The sequence below is a fragment of the Erinaceus europaeus genome, chromosome 10, assembly GCF_950295315.1.
Source record: "Erinaceus europaeus chromosome 10, mEriEur2.1, whole genome shotgun sequence".
In the NCBI taxonomy this organism is placed as follows: domain Eukaryota; kingdom Metazoa; phylum Chordata; class Mammalia; order Eulipotyphla; family Erinaceidae; genus Erinaceus; species Erinaceus europaeus.
Window position 1 is genome coordinate 18822548 of NC_080171.1, and position 13846 is coordinate 18836393.

Sequence of the window (13846 nt, forward strand, 5' to 3'; positions counted from 1 at the left end):
GTTATTATTATTATTGTTGTTGTTACTGATGTCGTCATTGTTGGATAGGACAGAAAGAAGTGGAGAGAGCAAGGGAAGACAGAGAGGGGCAGACAAAGATAGACACCTGTAGACCTGCTTCACCGCTTGTGTAGCGACCCCCCTGCAGGTGGGGAGCTGGGGGCTCAAACTGGGAACCATATGCTGGTCCCTGCGCTTTGCGCCACGTGCGCTTAAACCGCTGAGCTACCGCCTGACTCCCTGAAATCTTATTCTTCTGATCCCCTGAACATCCTACTCCACTTTCCTGTTTAATTTTTCTCCTTGACACCTATTACAATCTGAAAAACTGCATTTTACCTATTGTTTTACTGTTGACTTCCAGCAAAAACATAAGCTACAAAAGAACAGGAATATTTTGTTGTTGTTGCTGCTATATCATTAGTAACCAGAACAACACCTGGCAATTCAGTAGGTGCTCAAGAAATAATTGTTGCATGAGATTGAATATTTATATAATCAGAATTTTTACCTTTTAATTTCCAATAACCAGCTCTTAAGACATATGTTTCAAAATGTTTCATATGTACATATGTTTCAAATTTGAAACATTCAGAGTCCTGGCATACAAACAGGAACATACAAACAGGAACCCAGAAAAATATGTTTATACAGTGAGATTTCCTTATTATCATGCCCCATAAGTCTTCCCTTCTAGGCTTACCCCTCCCTATCCTTAAAACACACTCAGATTAAAAATTTCAAACAAAAGCTCAAGGCATAGAATTCATATTCAATTCATTGTATCACAATTTAATACATCCCAGGCATTGTGCTAGATACAGGGAATCAACAATGAATAATGATCTTTGCTGTCATAGAGTTCATAGTTTACTGGGGATAGTACCTTATCCTGCCTCCCAAAAGAGGACCTACTCCTTTGTAGGGGAATATGATTGCCAAGATGAGACCTGGTGTATGACCAGGAGATGAAGGAAATGTTTGGGACAAGATATTATGGAACATGTGGCAGCAGACAGGAAGCAGGCAGTAGAAATAGTCATTTGAAAGGCCCAGAGGAAAAAGAGAATGTGAATGTCCTCTTTCCAGGAAATGAGGACAGTCTGGTGTGCTGGGACTATGGGATTTTCACATAGCAATAGTGATATTTAAAGCAAGGTAGATTCCAAAAGCTAGAGCATACACACAGATATCTCTTTGTCTCTATTTCCCCCTTTCAGAAAAAGATGGCCCAAAGCTATGAAGCCACAGCAATAATAATTTTTAAAAAATTAGAAAGAGCTGGGGGGCTAGTGGTTGGAATGGGTAGGTGTAGGACTATTTAAGAACTGGGGGTTGGAGTTAAGGAAGATGGGCTGGTGAAGATGGGTCAGTGCAATGATGGAATAGATGGTGAGAGGATGACAAATGGAAGAGAAGTAGGAAGCAGTGGGTCAGGGACAGTGTGAGAAGAGGCTAGATTAATGGGGGGGAGGGGATCATGACAAGGCTAGAGGTCACTGGAACACAGCCGAAGAGAGAGAGAAGGTTAAGGGTCAACAAGGAAAGATGAAGTAGTAGGAGGTATGATCAGTTGTCGTTGACAAAGAAGGTCAGAGGCCATCGAGAGAGCAAGTAGGACCCTGTGTTACCTGTTTACGAGGTGGCTGTTTGGGGGGCATCTTAGAAGCTGGAGCACCTCAACACTTGGAGGGTCTACTGAACTCTCTCTGCCTGAGGACAAGAAGTCTGTCCCCGGATCATGCACAGGAAACCCAAATTCCTTGTCACTTCAATTCCCAGTCGCAGGGGTTCTTTGGGGACAGGCGTCGTTATGGGTCCCTTCACCATTGCAGGAAGGAACCTCCCTGACGCGGTTACCCAGCAACCAAGCAATCCCCAAGGCGCAGGCGCTTGGGGCGCCCCTTCTGGGCTCCAGGAGAAGGCGGGGCTAGGCGCTCGGGGAGCCTCCAGCTCCATTAAGCCCCGCCCCCGCCCCCGCCCCAGCAATAATACGACTTGCCGGCGGCGCGCGCTCAGAACTCCCGCATGTGGGAGGGACCGAGGCGCCCAAGCACCTCCCCCTCATGAATAATGCAGATCAGGCGGTGTCCCGGACCCGGAAGTGGAGTTGCCGAGTCACCGCAGTGGCTGAGCTGCTGACAGGAGGCGGCGGCGGAGGAGGAGGAGGCGAGGCAAGACCTGCGGCTCGGCCCGACCCGGCCCCGGCCGCGGTAGCTCTCAGCAAACCCACGGAGTCACGCCGGCCTCGACCAGCCAGCGAGCCTCTCGCCCCGCGCCCCGCGCCCCGCGCCCCGCGTCCCGCGCCCAGCCCTCGATCTGCTCCGCAGTCTTATTACGCCCGACTCGTCCGGGGCGGCCTAGCCTGCACCACCTCGCCGGCTCCTGGGGCCACCGCCCCGCGCGGTCCCGTCGGCGTCCCCGGCTGCGCCCGGCCCCCGACCCGCTCGCCCGCCGGCATCATGATGGAGGAGATCGACCGGTTCCAGGTGCCCACCGCGCACTCGGAAATGCAGCCGCTGGTGAGGGGGCAGGCGGTGTGGGTAGGCCAGGGCCGGGAGGGGGCTTCGCTTGAGGGGGGTGATGGAGGGAGACAGGCCTCGGTTGCTGTGCGGAGGTGGCGCTTTCGCGTGGGTCCAAAAGAGCCTTGAAGACGCTTCGCGGCGGAGGGGGCCCTGCGGGGAACGGAGACCGCGCCACGGGCGTGCCAGGGCGGACAGACAGGCCGACGAGCTGGAGCGGCGCCGTCGGGTGGAACCGAGGGGGCACAATGGTGCACACACCGCCCCGCGGGCGCAGGCTGGGCAAGGAAGGGCACCGGCAGGGGCGCCGCTGGGTGGTGGCGGTGGCGGTGGGGGCTGGACCGAGAGATGCAGAGGCGGCTCGTCCTGGGGCGGCCTGCACCCATCAAGGCGGGCGGGTGGGGGTGGCATTTGGCTGCCTGTGGATGGCAACGCAGGGCCGGGATTCCCGCTCTTCTGGAGGAGGAGAGCTCAGGCTGTCGGGGCTAGGGGTGCCAGAGCCGGGGAGAAGAGAAGAGAGCGCACAGCCAGCGGGATGGAGAATGGGGGGTGGGGGGCGCAGAGGCCAGAGCTCCGAGCTCCAGAACCCGGGGGAGGGGGGGCGGGGCCGCCCGTGCCCACCGGCTCCTAAGCCCCCACCCCACCCCCGCCGTGATGGAGGCCTACGTGCTCTCTAGTCCTCCTGGGCGCCCATCCTGCCGCCGGCCCAGTCCCCCTTCCCCGGTCCCGGACTCAGGGAGGAATGATGTCATCCGGATGGAAGAAGGAGGGCGATGCTGTCTCACCCGGGCCAGGCCTAGGGGAGACCCGCTGGTCACCGCCCCGGGGGCTGTTTGATTGACTGGCCTGCCCCGCCGCAGGGGCGGGGTGACTCCAAGGCCTAGCCGGCTGGTGTGGGAAGAGGGAAAGGGAGGGAGTGCCCTAGCTCTAGCTCTGTTTTTCTTTTTCTTTCTTATTTTTCTTTCTTTTTCCGACCACCCCCCCCCCCCGGACCTGAAGGGAAGCTGGTGAAAGGAGGAAGGAAGGGTGGGCCTGCAGCCTCAAGGTGTGTGGATGCCCTTTTCTCTCAGCTCAACTGGAGGAGGGCAGAAACTCTCCCAATTCCTGAAGCTCTGAGGCCCTTAAGCTTCCTCCCTCTGTTAAGTGAGGGGAGGGGAGGAACAGGTTCTATCTACCCCTGGGCTCCCAGGGCCCTTGATGGCATGTGCTTTTTGTGAGTTTCTGAGCAAATAACCTGCCCGCTGCAGCAGCCAAAATGGATATTGGAAAGGACCCACCTATTGGGGGAGGATAGTAGAATAACTAGACATCACCTAGCAAGAGATACGTGGTCTTTCTCCCCATTTGTGATTATAAAGTGGTTCTGTAATAGAAGCCAAAACAGAGACACTTTATGGAAGTGTTTGATATTCCATCAGAGAGAGAGAGATGCTGCAGCACTTTTTCTCCTAGCCTTATGTCATCACTGGATTATTTAGGGGCCAGAAAATCTTGATGAGAAGTCAATCCCATGAACTTTAAGGAAGACTTTGGGCTAGATTAAGATAAATTTCCTTCTGGGTTATCTTTCCAGCCAATTTGACTGGCCAGACTAGATTTCCCTTCCAATTTGAAGAATCTAGTCAAGAAGTCAGAGGGAGAGTGAATTTAGGAGGTCTAAGTGAGTCAGGAGAAGAAATAATTAGTTGGTTCTTCTCTTCTATCTGGGGCTCCTCTAAGAATGCAGACAATAGCTAGAAGGGGAGATGAATGGATCACCAGGCTCCCCCTAGATGTCCTGAATGCCTTTGTTATTGCTTGAGGTTCTCAGTGATTGCTTGAGTGAGTGTGTTCCCTAAAGATTCCCAAGCTGCTTCTGGTCTCTGTGACTTTGACTCTGGAATAGAAGTGTTTGTGGCAAGGAGATACTTACCAGCCAAGTGATGGCTGCCTTCAGACCCTTTTCTTCAAAACTGAAGGAGCCTTTCTCTGTAAGAGGATACTTTGCTGAGGTTTAGCAAATACCTTATAGGAATAGCAGTACACACACACACACACACACACACACACACACACACATTTAGAGGTCATAGACATTGTCCCACAGAATCTGCTTCTTCGTATGTTCTCAAGTTGAGGACAAGAGATCCCCAGAACTCATTAAATGTTCTGTGTATTATTGACACTGAAAGAATTGCTTGTGAAGTTTCCCAAAGAGCTTTCATTGGGGACTATAAGTAATCAAGATACTGTACCACTAGGACAGAAGCAAAAGACAGAAGAGAAAGGCAAAGTATCATTTTATGATTTGTGTAAATCATAAAACTAGAATCTTAGACTTAGATTCAGCTGTGAACTATTTTATTTATATTGTCACTATTTATTGAGATTTTTGGACTCAGTTACCCCATTGATGAAATGAAGACCAGCTATCTAAAGTTTGAACCATAGCTGCCCACACCGTTTTCCAAAGAATATCATAATTCAGCAGATTAATCCACCAAGAATTTTTTTAAATTATTTATTTTATTTATTTATTCCTTTTTGTTGCCCTTGTTATTTTCTTGTTGTAGTTACTGTTGTTGTTATTGATGCTGTCCTTCTTGGATAGGACAGAGAGAAATGGAGAGAGGAGGGGAAGACAGAGAGGGGCAGAGAAAGACAGACACCTGCAGACCTACTTCACTGCCTGTGAAGTGACTCCCCTGCAGGTGGGGAGCCAGGGGCTGGAACCCGGATCCTTACACCGGTCCTTCGCTTTGCACCACCTGCGCTTAACCCGTTGTGCTACCGCCCGACTCCCATCCACCAAGAATTTATTGAATATCTGCTGTCTTCCAGATACTCTGCTAAGTGTTTGAGGGTATAGTGGTTAGCAGCACAAACACAGACATGGTCTTGCCCTACTGGGGTCACAGTTTAGCACAAGTTCATTGTCTTGCTCACTCTCACAGTGTGAAGGCACAGTGGAGGCCAGATAAGCCCTAAGGGAAGAAGACAATGTTTATGTCAGCGTCACTGGCACTTTGTGGACTATGTTGTTCTGGTAGAAGCCTGTCATATGGACTCCATCATCAAATGACCTTCTCCCGCCCAATGTGGTGGGAAGGATTTAGAGGTCATTTCTTCTAAACTCAGAAAGATGAGCTCTGAGGGAAGAGCATTTTTGTTTTTATTATTTATTTGAGAGCTAATTTCAGGCTTGAAAAAGAGGTCTGGGGGAGTGGCTGGAACTGGGAGAGAAGGCACAACCAGCAGATCTGGGTGTTTCCAAAGTGCTAATTTAAGCATTAGTTCACAGCTAGTGGGAGGAAGGGGAAGAGATCCCTGCTCTGTTGTTGCTGTTACCCCAGCTGCATGGATCCTCCTGTCTGGGGTGGGAATTTGTCTGAAGGGAGTGGCCTCCCTCCTTTCCCCATCACACCAATTATTTAATTGGCATGGCTGCATCTCACCAGCTGAACTAGGCCTGGGCCTTTCCCTGCAAGATCCCCAGGGTCTCTTCCTGTCTGCTTCTAAAAGGAATAAGAGCTCCCCTTAGAGACTTGGTCCCTGGGCTCTACCCCTTCTGTATCTATATCCTAGACAATTCTCAATGTTTCTGAACACAGATTTTCTTAAATAAACTGTCAGGGATGGGCATACTTCCTTTGTCATTTCTGTTTCCAAGCCTCATACCTCACTGACCTAGGGGAGTTCCCAGCTATCCAGAGTTCTATGATGAGCAAGTGGGTTGAATTTGGGCTGTTGTTTGTGTGGACAGCAGGGATAGACTCTCTGGCTCCCTTGTCTGTTGAGCTGGTTGTTGCACTATCAGTCAGTGTCTTCTATTAGACTGCCAGTGGAGAGGGAGAGATTTGTTGCAAGAAAACAATCGGAGCTTTTAATCATTTAATTGTGTCAGGCAAAACTCTGTCTCCTGTGTGTTCAGAAACCAAAGAGACAATAAAAAAAATCAATAAAATAAAAAAATAATAAAAGGCATATGGCACCAGACTGAGTCTCTGTATTCTTGAGAGAAATGCTAGTCTGGCCTGGCTTCCCTAGGACCCTGATTTTCTACTAAATAATTTGTCTAGTTCATGATCATATGCTCAACTCCAAGTACTCTAAGGAAAGAGAAAAGTGATATCTCTTTATTGGGGTGGCCAGGAGAGGATAGGCTCAAACTGCTACAGGAAGGTTTGAGAGACATGTCAAGAGTGAAAATTGGGGGCCAGAGAGCTAGATCAGCAGGTAGGACATGTGATTGCCAAGGTACCAATGGAAGTTACAGTATAATGGTATCTCTTCTGTCTCTCTCTTTAATATAAATGTCTTTCTGGGAGTAGTCAAGTTACACATACCAGACGCCAGCACTAGATGAAAGAAGAGGAAATCAATGGCGTATGTTCCTGAGAAAGAATGACGCTTCCCTTTGGAGGAGATCTTGAGTGGAATACTTCAGTTCTAATCCATTGGCCACATGAGCTTGGAAAGGAGTACCCTGACACTCAAGAGGAGGGGGTAGTCAGGACAATAATTCAGGGAGAGGGTTAAACCAGGCCCTGAAAGTGGCAGAGAGAATACAATAAGGAAAGCAAGAAACTGCCATGGGAAATTGGTCTGCATGTATTCTGTGACCTGGGAAGCTTGCTTTTGTCTCCTTGCGAACCTGTATGGTTCATGAGCAAGCAGTATTTCTCAAGTTCTAGGAAGAGGCACACCCTTATCCATCATCCTATATTGAAAAAACACCCAAGTTTCCTCAGGTCTCCAGCACATCCCTTACTATACATCTTCTGAATCCAACACTGAGAGCCTGCTTTCTGCTAGATGTTGTGTTGAAGGTAGGCTGTGACTCTGTAGGATAAGGAGTACTGCAAGAGATCTAGCTAGGCACCAAGCCCTGCAGAGCCGGAGGAATACAGGAAGGTCTCTCACCAAGTAGAGGTTTGGCAAACTGAGAAGATGGGGTGAGGGAAAGAAGGAAGGACCAAAAAAGGTACATTTGGAATGAATGAGGTTATAAATAACATAACCTAAAATAGCATCATCAAATTTGAGTTTAGGATAATTACACCATTGGTGGGTAAGAGATTGGAGAAGGTGAAATTAGAAGTTAGAACATTAACTTTGAGGTGGGTGTAATAATCCAGGCAAGCCATGATGAAGGCCTATACTCAAGCAGAAAGAGTAAGGGGGACATCTATCTTGATACTAATAGGGTGGAATAGCCAGGATGTGGAGTCTCTCTCTCTCTCTCTCTCTGTGTGTGTGTGTGTGTGTGTGTGTGTGTGTGTGTGTGTGGCGGGGAGTCAAGGATGGTTCTCAGATTTCTGGCATGAACATCTGGATGGCAAGAGGGACCATCACTACTTCAGGAAATTCAGGAGGTTTTGTACTTCTTGGTTTATAAGGAAGACATCTGCACTTTTTTATTGCTCCGCTGTTGGAGTTGCATTCTTGGGGTCAGAGAAGATTCAGGATTCCTGGAAAACCAAAGATTAGAATGATAGCCATGGCCTCAGAAAGAATACAAAGAAGCACACGTATCTGTCCACCTGCAGTCTGCTTTCATGAATGCAAGCAGAATGGTGGCAGCAAGGATGCATGGTGGGTTGGGTGTTTCATTTGCTTGTTTTTTGTTTTCTGAGCAGTACTTTGATAAAGGAAAAATGTAACTCTTTGCTGACTGAGAGAGTGTTCTGTGTTACAGTTTCTCATCTGGCTATTGACCATCATTTTGTCAAATGTATAGTTTTGTCACTGAGTGGTTGAATTGAGCCTTCTTACTGATTTCTTTTAGAATGGATGTATATTCATACACTGTTAGAAGGAGTTAGAATGAAAGGGGTGGGAAGAGGAGGGAGGGCAGTGGCACACCTGGTTGGGTACACACATTGCATTGTGCAAGGTCTCTGTTTAAAGCCTGAGAGCCCCACCTGTAGAGGAAGCTTCATGAATGGTAAAACAGTGTTGCAGGTGTCTCTCTCTGTCCCTTCCTTCTCAGTTCCTCTCTGTCTCTATCCAAAATAAATAAACTAAAATGAAAAAGGGTGCATGCCTCCTTTCTCTGAGTACAGCCTGAAAGCTGCAGTAGGGATAGAAGCAGGGGGCCAGGCAATGGCACACCTGGTTAAGCACACACATTATAGTATGCAAGGGCCCCGGTTCAAGCCCCTGGTCCCTATCCGCAGGAGGAAAGCTTTGCAAGTGGTGAAGCAGGGCTTCAGGTGTCTCTGTCTCCCTCCCTCTCTTCTCTCTCTCTTTTTAAATTTCTTTATTGAGGACTAATGGTTTACAATCAAAAGTAAAATACAGTAGTTTGTACATGCATAACATTTCCCAGTTTTCCACATAACAATTCAACCCCCACTATGTCCTCATCTGCCATCATGTTCCGGGACCTGAACCCATCCCCCCATCCCAGAGTCTTTTACTTTGGTGCAATACACAAACACCAGTCCAAGCTCTGCTTAGTGTTTTCCCTTCTGATCTTGTTTTTCATCTTCTGCCTATGAACGAGATCATCCCAATTCGTCCTTTTGTTTCTGACTTATCTCACTTAACATGATTCCTTCAAGCTCTATCCAAGATGGGGTAAAAAAAAAAAAAAAGGTGAAATCAGCATTTTATTAGATGAGTAGTATTCCATTGTGTATATAGACCACAACTTGCTCAGCCACTCATCTGTTGTTGAACACCTGGGTTGCTTCCAGGTTTTGGCTATTACAAATTGTGCTGCTATGAATATAGGTATACACAAATCTTTTTGGATGGTTTTGTTTGGTTCCTTAGAATATATCCCCAGAAAACGAACTGCAGGGTCATAGGGTAGGTCTAGTTCTAGTCTTCTGAGAGTTCTCCAGACTGCTCTCCACAGGGGTTGGACCAATTTGCATTCCCACCAGCAGTGCAGGAGGGTTCCTTTGTCCCCACAGCCTCTCCAGTATTTGTTGCTACTACCTTTTCTGATGTATGATGTTCTCACAGGAGTGAAGTGGTATCTCATTGTTGTCTTTATTTGCATTTCTCTCACAGTCAGTGACTTGGAGCATTCTTTCATGTGTTTCTCAGCCTTTTGGATCTCTTCTGTGGTGAATATTCTGTCCATGTCCTCTCACTATTTTTGAATGAGGTCATTTGTTTTCTTGTTGAGTTTGGCAAGCTCTTTATATATTTTGGTTATTAGTCTCTTGTCTGATGTATGACATGTAAAGATCTTCTCCAACTCTGAGGGAGTTCCCTATTTAATAGTGTGGGTACCTTTGTCAATGATTAGATGTCCATAGGTGTGAGTTTCCGTCTCTATCTCCTCCTACCCTCTTAATTTCTCTTTGTCTTTATCCAATAATAAATCAACAAATACATGGGGACTGTATTGCTATGTGGAAAATGGAAATGTTTTGCATGTACAAACTATTGTATTTCCTGTTGACTATAAAACATTAATTCCATAATAAAGAAATAAAAATAAATAAATAAGTAAATAAAAATGATGACTGAGGCTCCAAAGTCCCAGGTTCAGTCTCCCACACCACCATAAACCAGAGTTGATCAGTGCTCTGGTAAAACATAAGTAATAAATAAATAAATAAATAATTTTTGAAAAGTTTGTTTTTAAAAAAGGGAGGGATAGAAGCAGCACTGAGGCTGCTCTATTCCAGCAACATGTGCCAAGGGAGCAGACTTCTGCGATGAGATTGTTCAGTGGTCACTTGGCTTCTCAGAGGTCCGGTGTAGAGGCACCGCAGGGCAAGGAGTGCTGCATTCGGATCTCTACAGGCCTCTGGAGCTTTCATGGTAGCTGGGAGGCAGGCTGAGTCACATCCAGCCTCCAGCTTCCGGCTGCCCTTGATTGACTATAACCCAGAGTGAATTGAAGTGGAAAACAGAACCTTCTTCACTTGAACCTGATTAGCCTCAGCAGCCTTCTCTCTTCTTGAAAGGACAGGTTGAGTCTTGTGTCTGGAAAAGAGACAAGACCCAGCTTCCTAAGCTTAGTTAAACAACTAAGTTTCATGCCTTCCAGCAGGCCTGGGGACAACTAGTGCAGGGAGTTCTGGAGGGGGAGGCCAGGGAGAATCCTGCTAGCATGATACCCAGAGGTGCTGGTGGAAGGAAGCGAGAGGCCTGGCCTTGCTGACTCCCAAGTCATTGTTTCCTAAGGCACTTCTGGTGGGAATCTGGCCATCTGGGTGGGAGAAAGGAAGGAAGGAAGAAGGCAGAGCTGGTTCTGGCTTTGGATCTGGCTGCTCGAGTTCAGAAGTTGGCACATGACCTTCCAGCAGTCACGTGAACGCCTGGACTCTAGGGAGGAATTTTGGAGTGGGGAAATTGTTTAGGAAGGTGGCCCAGGGGGTCTGGCCTGGGACCAATAGGAGTTCCCCCTAGCTTTACATTCACAGAAGGCAGTTTAAGTAAATAATGCACTTGCATCTGCTGTTATTCAGTGGTATCAAATTGTGAATCTTGAAGGTCAACTCTAAAGTCTTTGAAGAGGGAGGGGGTAGTACAGCTGGTTAAGTGCACATGGCGGTTTAGTGCACATGGCACAAGTGCAAAGACCCAGTGTAAAGATCCCGGTTAGAGCCTCTCACTTGGAGCCCCCAGCTCCCCACCTGCAGAGGAGTCACTTCACAGGCGGTGAAGCAGGTCTGCAGGTGTCTTTCTGTCTGCCTTCCTCTCCTCTCTCTATTTCTCTCTGTCCCATCCAACAACAAAAGCAATAACAACAATAATAATAACCACAACAATGATAATACAACAAGGGCAACAAAAGGGAACAAAGTAGCCTATAGGAGCAGTGGATACGCCCCAGCAATAACCCTGTAGGCAAAAAAAAAAAAAAAAAAAAAAAGAGCCTTTGAAGAGGAGAGTATATAATGAGCTTGTGCACTAGTAAGAGGGTCATGATTGCCATGAAGGATGTCTTTTTATTCACCTTCTCACCCTGAGAAAAGTAAGTGTGACAAGAGGCCACATCCAGGGAGAATCAGCTCAACTGCTATAGCTCCTGGCCTGGTTTTGCTTGTTTCCATCACCAGATACCTGGCTTTCATAACTCTTGGCTGTCATAGCTAGAGGCCGCCCAGTCTATATCTAGAACAGTACCAGAGGGCTAATTTAAGACTTACTGAATTAACTGTACCCAAATTATGGTCCATGAACCATATATATATATATATATATATATATATATATATATATATATTTCATTATATAGTTAATTTAAACATAATTATTTATAAGCTATAAATGATTTATAGCTCCCATTTTCGTTTCTTTTTCTTTTCTTTCTTTTTTTTTTTTTTTTTTTGCCTCCAGAGTTACCACTGGGGCTCTGTGCCTGCACTAGCAATCCACTGCTCCTGGAGGCCATCTTTTTTCCATTATTGTTGTCGTTGCTATTATTGTTGGATAGGACAGAGAGAAACTCAGAGAGGAGGAGAAGAGAAAGATAGACATCTGCAGCCCTGCTTCACCGCTTGTGAGGTGACCCCCATGCATGTGGGGGAGCTGGGGGCTCAAGCCACAATCCTTGTGCCAGTCCTTGTGCTTCGTGCTATGTGTATTTAACCCATTGCACTATGCCCCCCCAGTATTATTTTCTAATTTTACCCTTATAAAAGAATTGAAATCCTCAGTTAAAACTGGCCTAGATCAGTATTTCCTAAGGTATATTTTTAGGAATATTGGTCTTTTGTGATACTTGGGGAGGAGTAGGAAGGATCTGTGGACAAATTCTTTGGGTAGCTATTCCATACTCTGTCCTGTCTCAGACTGACCAACACTCTAAAAGCTCTGAAAAATCCTGCAGTAAAGAACTCTATGCATCTTCATTCAACATGATTATTTCTCAAGACTGTGTAACTATAGAAACTTGTTATCTCTGTTAACACTTTACAGAGCCAATGTTTTACCTGGAATAATCTTTGGGAAACTGTCTTGGAAATTAGTCCTTCTTTCTTTTTTTTTTTTTTAAATACTTTTTTATTTATTATTGGGTAGAGACAGAGAGAAATTGAAAGGGGAGAGGGAGAGACAGAGATACCAGCAGCTCTGCTTCACCACTTATGAAGCTTACTCCTGCAGGTGGGGACCAGAGGCTTGAACCTGGGGTCCTTGCACACTGTGATGTGTGTGTTTAACCAGGTGCGCCACTGCCTGCCCACCCCTATTTCTTTTTCTTTCTTATTTTCTTCTTTCCTTCCTTTCTTTCTTTTTTTTTCTTTTTTCATTTTTTATTTTTTAACTTTCAGCCCATCACAGTCAGTATATGTTTAGATATAATGTTCACATTCAAATCTCTTTCTAAATCTAAGTTCATCCATTTAGAACTATTAGGGTAACAGACACTACTAGGAGTCTCAGAACATATAAATTCTTACTCATTCATGCAATAATATGTGCTAAAACATCCCCTTCTCTTGGTCCTTTGTTTTTTAATCCATTTTTCTTCCCTTTTCTATTTTCTTTCTATAACCACTTTATTATCTGCTATGTCATTCACCTCATTCATATGCTCCAGGACACATTGGTGGGGTTGTCTGTCCAGGGAAGTCTGGTTGGCATTATGCTAGCATCTGGAGCCTGGTGATTGAAAAGAGAGTTAACATACAAAGCCAAACAAATTGTTGACCAATCATGGACCTAAAGGCTGGAATAGTGCAGATGAAGAGTTGGGGGGAGGGTGTCTCCATTTTGTGGATAGCTAGTAGGCATATTTTAGTTATATTCCAAAGGGCCTGTGGTTATACTAGTTTTTTTTTCTTTTTCTTTTTTCCCCTGAGCCTGACATCTGATATGCTGGTGGATTCAAGTTATTGTCTGGGGGAGATTATGTCATGGCTGGAAAAAGGACCAGAAAGTTGGATCAGGGAAAAGAGTAGCTCCCTAATACAGGAAAGGGGTATAAATATTGTTGACTGTAAACCTCATTGATTTGATATGATCTGGGGACCATATTCAGCTTAGAAGCCTATGTGACCTCTGCATCCCTGTAGATCTGAGCTCATATTCTGTGGTCATGAGTAGGAACATTCCAGGATGCCCCAATATTGACCCATCTCCCTCAGGTGTAGCATAGAGTATGTTGTCCATCCTCCCTTCGGAGGATGGGGAACAATCTCTACCATTGTTGATCCAAGTTGAGGGCAAGGTTCTATGGGGGCCCACTAAGGAGTCTTTTGTGTTGTTCCTGATAGAAATGACCGGCAACAATGGAGAGAGGGATTTATTCGAGGTCTAGGCCCATCATGTCTGTTTGGGAATCTCAGGACTCCCCGATTAGGGCCCCAGATAATGGGGTGGCCTGATAGTGACTAAAGAGTCATGGTTAAAGTATGCTAGTCTCTTGCCCT

General features: G+C 46.4%; 1 protein-coding gene across 6 annotated transcripts in view; it reads left to right on the forward strand.

Moving 5' to 3' along the window:
- Positions 1-2066: 2066 nt before the first annotated feature.
- FAM219A (family with sequence similarity 219 member A) overlaps positions 2067-13846 on the forward strand; it is a 64468-nt gene continuing 52688 nt past the window's right edge. For all 6 annotated transcript variants that reach the window (XM_007522847.3, XM_007522848.3, XM_007522851.3 and 3 more), the window contains exon 1: positions 2067-2522. In XM_007522847.3, the coding sequence (XP_007522909.2) occupies positions 2067-2522 (456 nt within the window). The remainder of the gene's footprint in view (positions 2523-13846) is intronic.